At 44.1% G+C, this 10,141-nt stretch overlaps 1 protein-coding gene across 2 annotated transcripts; it reads left to right on the top strand.

Annotated features, from left to right (window-relative positions):
- The first annotated feature begins 1,178 nt into the window (after positions 1-1,178).
- LOC130545268 (zinc finger and SCAN domain-containing protein 21-like) lies at positions 1,179-9,600 on the top strand. 2 transcript variants are annotated; one of them, XR_008961628.1, is made up of 4 exons: positions 1,179-1,765; positions 2,053-2,143; positions 2,451-5,150; positions 8,147-9,600. XR_008961628.1 is itself a non-coding variant. In XM_057319700.1 (3 exons), the coding sequence occupies exon 3, from the start codon at positions 4,266-4,268 to the stop codon at positions 4,878-4,880; it is 615 nt and encodes a 204-aa protein (XP_057175683.1). In that variant the 5' UTR covers positions 1,179-1,765; positions 2,053-2,143; positions 2,451-4,265; the 3' UTR covers positions 4,881-7,152. The 2 variants fall into 2 exon arrangements, 1 of the variants encoding a protein (XP_057175683.1); XM_057319700.1 differs by lacking the exon at positions 8,147-9,600 and having other exon boundaries at positions 2,451-7,152.
- The last annotated feature ends 541 nt before the right edge of the window (positions 9,601-10,141 follow it).

The following is a 10,141-nucleotide window of genomic DNA, read 5'->3' as shown; positions in this document are numbered from 1 at the left end:
GACAGTAGCCTATACAGAACAGTTTAGCCACAGCAGCAGAGATCATTCAGGAATGGGATAAACAGAGATGACTGATTAAATTACGTTTTATTTTGAATTATGAATGACATAGAAATTCACAGTGCTGATGATTTCCCCCACGTTAATTCTGCCATCGTTATACTGGTAGTAGCCTACACCGACAGCTGCAGTGCGCATTGCAATGCAAACGCTGCGCACCTTGAAACTCCACGCCACGCTGAGTGTGCGGCGCGAACTAGCTGCTTACCCATGCAGTATCGGGGAAACAGATTATATTTTATCGAATGCCAAAATCGGAATTTATCACTTTGGTACATAAAGACAATAAAACGGCTGGCTTGCAGCAGACCAAATCAGTCCCCAGTCACCGGGATTGTCCACCCCAGTCCGTGCACGCTGTTATCAAGTCATAAACATTTCAGTCGTTTGTTACTAACATACGGACAATGCATATAAACACAAACAATCATTACTGAGTAGTATAAAGAAGAGGCCATTCACATTTCTTAGTATATCACGCATTTTAGACCGCCACTAGCCGCCATGTTAGCTCCCTGAATCTTAGTGCAGAACAAAACGTGATTGGCTGAAGTTAGAACGTGCCCTATTGGACAACGAAAGCGGAAGTTACCCGATTGGCTTGTGTAGATAGTGGGCGGAGTCCACCTATTTGTGGATCGTGTGCACGTCTTGACGTTAGAAATGTTTCAAAATCCACAAATGCACAGAGAGCCATCCACAAATGCGTGCACTGATCCACAAATGCGTGCAGCGATTCACAAATGCACAGAAAGCGATCCACAAATGTGCAGAAAGCGATCCACAAATGTGCAGAAAGCGATCCACATATGTGCAGAAAGCGATCTACAAATAAATGCCATTAAAATAAATTTGTAAATATTTTTTATTTGCACATCTCATTGTATTTATTTGTGAATTCCATTTCTTTTTGTGGAACGTCTAACATATATTTATGGTTCGCTTTTTGAGCATATGTGGATTTAAAAAATGTTTGTGAAACTCTCTATATTTATTTGCGGATCATAGTTTATTTATTCAGAATATTGCAACAATTCTGATCCCATATGATCGCGGTCATTCTAGTCTATGCTTCAGCTGCGATCGGTGCCTCGTCCTCTTCAGGGGAAGCTGGAATTCAAAATACGTGTTCAGCGCTTCACGTGAACCTATGTGCATCACGCATCATGTCAAAATACGTGCCTGCTGCAGATGCGTCGAAAGGGTTTATGATAAAAGAGACGCTCGCGTTCAGAAGACACTGCATTAACACTTAACTCTGATTACACATGAGACTAAGCAAGTATCTAGCAAACGCGAGCGTCTCTTTTATTAAAAACCCTTTCAACACGTCTGCAACAGGCACGTATTTTGACATGACGCGACACACACATGACGGGCTAAATACAGTACATGTTTTCCCGAGCTTCGCATTACTGCTTACCCTGAAGAGGAGTCACGGATCGCCACTGCTATGCTTGTGTTTACACCAGACATCTCTCCTTCACAACGAACGATTTTTGAAGTGTAGGCTGACAGTTTTGTTAATTGTTGAAGGCACAGGTGAATTCTGGGTGGATTTGTGCATGCCCTAGACTCGTGGTGTGAGCGGTATCGGAGCGGAACCGGAGCGAGACAGAGCGATCGCTCCGGCCTTTGGATAAAAACCCACTCCGCGCGCTCCGCTCGCCGCCCGCTCCATGCTCCGCTCCGCTCACATGGTCTGGTATGTGATCATATTAAGCCAAATCTATACATGTTAAAAATATAGGCATTAGTGTGCACATTGCCTGAATTATTAATTTTGTTAAATTTGATTTTTGTGAACCGGCTTAGCAAATGTAAGGACATTTTTATATATTATAATAATTATAAGTATAATTGCTGATTTATTATTATTATTATTTAGTTATTATTATACTTGTTGACTGTACATTATCCTTTACAGATCTCTTACTTTTTATTTTATATCAAAGTATGTGCCAATAACTTATGCTTTGTTTTTGTTTACAGTGGTATTGTAGATCTGGAAAAGAATGCTGCACAGCTTATTTTACCATCCTCATTTTGCGAAAATAGCGGGTTTCACTTCTGTCTATTCAATGTAAGTTTTATAAGTTAACAGTGTTTTTTATTTTATTAGTAGAAACAAAATCTATCATCCTCCTGCTGTTCCAAACTGTATGACGTTCATTCTTTTATGATAAGTAGATCTTTGGGAATATTAATTAATTGATAACCACAGTCAACATTTACTTCAATTGAATGGTAAGAAGGATAAAATGATAAAGAAGGACATCATTTGGTGTCTTGTGTCATACAGGTTTGGGATAAAATGGGGTTGACTGAATCTCAATGAGGCTTTTATTGTATTCTCAATTACTCATGTTTAATATTTTTCCAACTTACAGGATTCAGCAAAGCTAATAACAGGAATAATTGTGAAAACATGGAACTGACTGTACAGAGGCACTAAAGAATCTCTTAGTGTCACGGTCCTGTCTGCGTCCTAGTGTTCCCCTGCCTGTTTCTCCTGTTTCTACCTTATGGACACCTCCCATCATGCTCCACACTCCCTCACATTTTCCTCGTCTCCCATCAACCTCACCTGTCCTCCATACCCTCATCACAGAGACTGTATATATACTCTCACTGTTCCTTTGTTCATTGTCAAGTCTCGTCTATTTAGTCTGAAATTACGTTGTGTTCTCCAGTGAATTCTTTTGTTGTGTTTTGTTGTTGTGCTTTAAAATATATACTGTAGGAATGGATAACTCTCCGACTGTGGTCTGTGGCTGCATACACACAGCCGTGACACTTAGCTGTCTATCTTTTATTCAGTGTGATATATGCAAAACCCATCATTCGCACAAAAAATGTCATCGAGCACTGTTTGTTTAAACTTATTAGTGGCTACAAGACTGTCTATCCGGCTTCTCAAATTATACAACCAACTTATACCATGGTATTTTATGAGTTGTATTGCCGTAATGAACCTTATAGTACTTGTGGTTAATGGTTTAATGTCATTTTTTTAAAGCTTTAATGCTGTTATGAATGTTATGTTTTTATGCTATTTTGTACATTTAAGTACTTAATAATAGTCCTGAATGCTCAAACACAATTTTTTTTACTGTTGTTTCATAGTGATTATTCTGATTTATAATTTATATGCTATTATTTTTTTTCATTTATGGTTGAAATGCGTGTCATGTCTGCAGTCATTAAATCTGTTACTATTTAATAATTAGATTTAGAGTGCGAAATAGAGATAATCCCTGGTTTAATGAATCTATAGCTTCACTTATAAAAAGAAGATATGCTGCATGGGCTAAAGCAAAGAAAACGAATAATCAAATGGACTGGATAAATTATAGAACATTAAGAAATATTTGTACAAAATTAGTAAAAAGATCTAAATGTGATTATTATTTAAATATGATAAATGAGAATATTAATGATCCATCTTCTTTTTGGAAATTGACCAAATCAGCTTCTGGTAAAAAAACATTTACCAGTCTACCTGATCATTTAAAATTAAATGAGAGTATAATTAAGGATAAAGAAAATATTGTAAATGTTTTTAATAGATATTTTATTTCGGGGGGAGAGACCCACAATTGTAGTAACTTAAGGAAACAAGAAAATGTGGAAGCTACTTTGTCATATTACTCAGCAGTTTAATTTTATTCCTATTTTAGCTACACAAGTTCATAAAGTTCTATCTAATTTGGATATTAAAAAATCACCAGGGCCTGATAAAATAGAACCTTATTTTCTAAAAATTTCTGCAGATCTTATAACAGAGCCCATTACATCTATTTTTAACTTGAGTTTAATCTCAAATGTTATTCCTCGTGCATGGAAATCCGCGTCAGTTTTACCTTTGTTAAAAGCTGGTGACCCAGCAGTTTTGGATAATTATTGGCCAATTAGTAGGTTGTCTGTGTTGGCAAAAGTATTTGAATCTTTTGTCAATGATCAAGTGAAACAGTTTTAACTGAAAATAAAATATTAAATGATTTTCAGTCAGGCTTTAGATCAGGTCATAGTACTATTACAGCAGCTATGCTGGTTACAAATGATATTGTTAAATACCTAGATAGTAAACAACATTGCGCAGCATTATTTGTAGATCTTTCTAAAGCATTTGACTGTGTAGATCATAAACTTTTATTAGAGATTAAGTTGTATAGGTTTTTTACCGGTTCTTACCGCTGTCGAAGATGGGGCCAGAGGATGACCCAGAGGTGTTCCTCGACCTCTTCGAGAAGACGGCGGAGACTAGCGGCTGGCCCCCGGAGGATTGGGCGAGGCGACTCCTGCCGTTGCTGTCGGGGGAAGCGCAACTGGCGGCTCGGCCACAGCCCATCCAGAACCTCCTGGTCTTCAACGACCTGAAGAGGGCCATCCTGCAGAGGGTCGGCCGTAGCCTGGAGGAGCATCGTCAGCGATTCCGGTCGCTGGGTCTGGGCGAAAACGGCCGGCCCTTCGTGATGGCCCACCAGCTCCGGGACTCCTGCCGCAAATGGCTGCTGGCTGGGAAAGGCGACATCGAGGACATCATCGACCGAGTGGTGCTGGAGCAGTTTATCGCTCGGCTTCCGAAGAAAACGGCCGAGTGGGTCCAGTGCCACCGCCCGACGTCGCTGGACTCAGCCATCCACCTGGCAGAAGACCAGATGGTGGTGTGCCCCGGGGTTGGTGAACCCCTCCCGGCTGTCTCTCTCTCCTCTCCGGAGGCTGTTCCTCTCTCCCCCTCTTCTCTATCTCTCTCTCCTCGTTCTGTCCCTGCACTCAGGTCCCGTCCACCCGGTCCGCCACGAGTGCCGCCTCGATGAAGGTTCCCACAGCCCGGGGACTACACAACCGGGTACCGCGCTCCGCCCCGGGGATTTCAGGACGGCAATGGGTCCACCCTCTCTCCGCGCCCTTCCCGTGCTCCACTTCCCGCCACCCGGATGGCGGAGACGCCTGCGCCGGCCTGTTGGCGATGTGGAGGCCCGGATCATTTTGTTGATCGGTGCCCAGTGATGGAGGTCGGGACAATGATCCGTGTTCCCGACACGCCGCAGGCTGCCCCCGGTCAGAATGGATGGTACCAAATTCCTGTGAGTATAAGGGGGGTACATACCCGGCTCTGGTGGATTCCGGTTGTAACCAGACCTCCATCCATCAAAGCCTGGTTCGGCCCGGGGCATTGGATAATAGCCGCATGGTTCGGGTACGGTGCATACAAGGGGATGTGGTGAGATATCCTGTAATCCCCGTCATGATTCAATTCAGGGGAGAAAAGCATAGAGTTGAGGTAGCGGTTAACCCACACCTCCGACACCAGCTAATCTTGGGAACTAATTGGCCTGCATTCACGGAATTATTGGGGTGCTTATGTGCGGGTGTCGCTTGGGGTCTAGAGGCACTGGGAGGCGGCGCTCGTGCAGGCAGGAGAGGCTGTTTCAGGGGAAGCGAGCGGATCCGAGGGGCGAATCCTCTCGGAACGCGATGACTTTCCCCTGGAACAATCCCGGGACGAATCTCTCAAGTTCGCCTTTGAACAGGCCTGCTATGTGGACGGTCAACCTCTCCAACCTGCCCGACCGCGCTCCTACCCGTATTTTGCAATCATAAAAGACCGGTTGTATCGAGTGACCCAAGACGCTCAAACAAAGGAAGATACAACCCAGTTACTAGTGCCACGGGGCCGCCGGGAAATGCTTTTCCAGGCGGCACATTGTAATCCCATGGCGAGGCATTTAGGACAAAACAGGACACTAAATCGCCTCATGGCCCGATTCTTTTGGCCGGGCATTCACGAGAACGTACGCAGGTGGTGCGCCTCGTGCCGTGAATGTCAGCTGGTAAACCCTCCGGCCTCCCCAAAAGCGCCATTGCGCCCGTTCATGTCACGCACGATACGCGAACTTTATGAATTATTGGGCATTAAATCGGTCCGTACCAGCGTCTTTCACCCTCAAACGGACGGGCTGGTAGAACGGTTTAATCGCACGTTGAAAACCATGATTCGTAAGTTCGTACACGAGGACGCCAAAAATTGGGATAAATGGTTAGAACCCCTCTTATTCGCTGTGCGAGAGGTCCCGCAAGCCTCCACGGGGTTTTCCCCCTTCGAGCTTCTCTTTGGACGCCAGCCCCGAGGGGTTTTGGACGTCCTGAGAGAGACTTGGGAGGACGGACCCTCCAACAGCAAGAACGAAATTCAACATGTCCTGGACCTGAGAACAAAACTCCATACACTGGGGCGGCTATCTATGGAGAATTTGTTACAGGCCCAGGATAAACAGAGCCGGCTGTATAACAGGGGAACCAACCTCAGGAAATTTTCACTGGGAGAAAAAGTGCTTGTATTACTCCCCACCTCAAGTTCCAAATTACTAGCGAAGTGGCAAGGGCCGTTTAAGGTCACACGGAAAGTGGGAGATCTTGATTATGAAGTAGTGCGGTCAGATAGGAGCGGGGCACGTCAAATTTACCACCTCAATCTCCTTAAAAAATGGCAGGAGGTCGAACCCGTGATGCTGGCGACGGTAATTAGTGGAGAGGATGATCTGGGACCTGAAGCGAATATAAAACCACAATCACTCGCTCTGGCTCCGGGAGGAGATCACCTCTCACCCTCCCAGCTCACGGACATAGCCAGGTTGCAGGCGGAATTCGCAGACGTGTTCTCACCCCTACCGGGACGCACGAAACTCATTCAGCACCATATCGAGACGGTGCCGGGCGTAGTGGTTCGTAGCCGGCCCTATCGTTTACCTGAGCACAAGAAAAATGTGGTTCAGACGGAATTAGCGGCAATGCTCGAGATGGGGGTAATAGAAGAATCCAACAGTGACTGGGCGAGCCCGATAGTTTTGGTTCCCAAGACGGACGGCTCGGTCAGGTTCTGCATGGATTATCGCAAAGTGAACGCGGTATCGAAATTTGATGCCTATCCAATGCCACGGGTCGATGAATTACTGGACCGGATAGGCACGGCTCGTTTTTATTCGACATTGGATTTAACGAAAGGGTACTGGCAGATCCCCCTATCGCCATTATCTAAGGAAAAAACTGCCTTCACCACGCCGTTCGGATTACACCAATTCGTGACACTTCCGTTCGGTTTGTTCGGAGTGCCGGCCACCTTTCAGCGCCTCATGGACCGTATCCTCCGACCCCATACGGCATATCCAACACTTGAGGGCGGTCCTGGGAGCGCTGAGGGTGGCCGGTCTCACGGCCAACCCGAAGAAGTGCGCAGTTGGGCGGGTGGAGGTTAGGTATCTGGGCTTCCACTTGGGACACGGACAAGTGCGGCCCCAAATTAATAAGACCGCAGCCGTTGCGACCTGCCAGAGTCCCAAGACCAAAAAGGAGGTAAGACAGTTCCTGGGGCTGGCAGGATATTACAGACGTTTTGTGCCCAACTATTCGGACCTCACCAGCCCGCTGACTGATCTTACTAAAAAGGAGGCACCAGATCCAGTCCAATGGACAGAGCAGTGCCAGCAGGCGTTTTCCCAGGTGAAGGCTGCCCTGTGTGGCGGGCCGCTCTTACACTCTCCTGACTTTTCTCCCCCTTTCTTGTTGCAGACTGACGCGTCGGACAGGGGGATGGGTGCCGTCCTGGCACAGGAGGTGGGGGGTGAGGAACGGCCGGTGCTGTACATTAGCCGCAAGCTCTCAAAGGGAGAGACTAAGTACAGCACCATCGAGAAAGAATGTTTGGCCATCAGATGGGCCGTTCTCACCCTTAGATACTACCTCCTGGGCCGGGAATTCACCCTCTGTTCGGACCACGCTCCCCTGCAGTGGGTCCACCGCATGAAAGATACCAATGCCAGGATCACCCGTTGGTATCTGGCGCTACAGCCTTTTAAGTTCCAGGTGGTCCACAGGCCGGGTGCCCAAATGGTTGTAGCCGACTTCCTCTCCAGAAATGGGGGGGGGCTGCAGGCCGGACGGCTCCCTGGCCTGAGGCGGGCGGTGGGGGTATGTGGCGAGGGGGGCGTGGTTTAGCGAGGTCTGCGGCAGGAGAGAGAGCCGGGAGACGAGCGGTAAGTGAGTGGAGTAAATACAAACAACCAACACCTGTGTCTCATTCCAGTAAGGGCGCGGGGAGACAATATATAAAGACCCAGGAGACGCTCAACGGGGAGAGAGAGAAGGACTGCACACGGGCTGCCACGGTCACGGAACCTCGCAGGAAAGAACGAAGGACTTTGCTGGATTATTATCGTCTCATCCAGGCTGAAGGAAAAGCTGTGGATTTATGTGTTGTATGAATGGACTTTTTGTTTTCTCGTGTGGCGAAGCAATAAAAGCTAGTGTCAGTCCCACCAACCTCGTCCTCTTCCTTCCTCAATATAGCGAACCCGCTACAGACTCTAAATTGGTTCAGTAATTATCTAACAGAAAGAACTCAATGTGTCTCAGTCGAAAATTTTATTTCAAATGAATTAAAAACAATAAAAGGTGCTCCACAGGGTTCGATTTTAGCCCCAGTTTTATTTTCTATTTATATTAATGACCTTGGTTGTGGGATAACCTCAGCTAGAATTCATTTATATGTTGATGACACAATTATATACACAGTAGCACATTCGGTGAATCAAGCCATTGAGCTCTTGCAAGAATCCTTCCAGTTATTGCAATTATCATTATCCAACTTAAAACTGGTTTTAAACTCAAAGAAAACTAAATACATGCTTTTTACTCATTGTCGTACTGAAACAGATCATCCTATTTTAACTTTACAAGGAGAATCTATCGAAAGAGTAAATTGTTATAAATACTTGGGCATATGGTTGGATGACAAACTAGGATTTCAGATACATATTGAAAAACTTAAAAAAAAAACTTAGATTAAAGTTGGGTTTTCTTTTCCGTTTAAAGAAGTGTTTTCCTTTTAAAGCAAGAAAGAGAATTATACAGAGTTGTTTCCTTTCTGTATTAGATTATGGCGATGTGATCTATATGCATGCAAGTTTATCTTCACTTAAGAAGTTGGACTATGTATACCATGCTGCGTTACAATTTGTGACGAGTGTCTCTTCAAGCACCCATCACTGTATAATGTATGAACTGGTGGGATGGTCCTCTTTGTTTCAAAGAAGGAAAGTGCACATGTTGCTGTTTATTGTTAAGGCAATGTTGGGAAAATTACCTACTTATATCTGCAGTCTTTTATCTTTTTATACTTGTATTTACAGTACCAGATCCTCTGCTAAACTTCTCTTAAATGTTCCAAGAGTACATTCTGAGTTAGGCAAAACTGCCTTCTCTTTTTTTGCTCCTTCGTTATGGAACGAGTTGCAGAGTATTATTATGCTGGAAACACTCCCTTCTGTAAATATTTTAAAAAACCTTTTATAGTCTACTCTGAAGGAAACATGTACTTGCTATAAGAAAATTACATATTTGTAATCATCTGGATGGAGGGCAAATGATTTTGTTTGTTTTATGTTTTTGAAATTGTTTTATTGTGAAACTTTCTGTGCTGCCATTTTGGCCAGGACTCCCTGGAAGAAGAGATTTTGTATCTCAATGGGACTATCCTGGTAAAATAAAGGATAAAAAATAAAATAAAATAATAAGTAATTCTGCAGTGGTTATTTAAGCTGTCAAAAATATGTCAATAATAGAACCTTTTCACAGTCTACAAATAACACTATAAGGTTCTGTAGACTAGAGCACCATTTTTGTTGAAGCAGTAAACGCTACGTGGCACCTCTTATGGTTCTACATAGCACCATTTGATAAAGGTGCTATGCACTAAAAACGGTTCCCCTATATGATTACGAGCCAAACAACCACTTTTGGTGCTATTTAGCACCATTTTTTCTTGGTAGACGCTTATCCATCATTCGAAATATATACAAATAAAATTTTACATCTTTTAGTTTGTCAAGAAAATAGAAGCGCTGTTATTTGAAAAGTGCGAATGTGCATGAACCAACATGCTCTTGGACCCTCATGAATATAAAAACAACATAAAAACAACAGATAACAAAAATAGGATATCACAAGTAGTCTTTAAATGCAATGTATGTTATTTACACCACAAATTTGACATTAATTCGATCTGAATATATTTATTAGT

The sequence above is a fragment of the Triplophysa rosa genome, linkage group LG21 (genome assembly GCF_024868665.1).
Source record: "Triplophysa rosa linkage group LG21, Trosa_1v2, whole genome shotgun sequence".
Classification (NCBI taxonomy): domain Eukaryota; kingdom Metazoa; phylum Chordata; class Actinopteri; order Cypriniformes; family Nemacheilidae; genus Triplophysa; species Triplophysa rosa.
The sequence above is the reverse complement of the archived record's forward strand: the minus strand, read 5'-3'. Positions and strand labels throughout refer to the sequence as shown.

What these genes read in the sequence shown, in the direction of transcription:
- LOC130545268 (XM_057319700.1), top strand. Translation starts at nt 4,266, where the DNA reads ATGGGGCCAGAGGATGACCCAGAGGTGTTCCTCGACCTCTTCGAGAAG.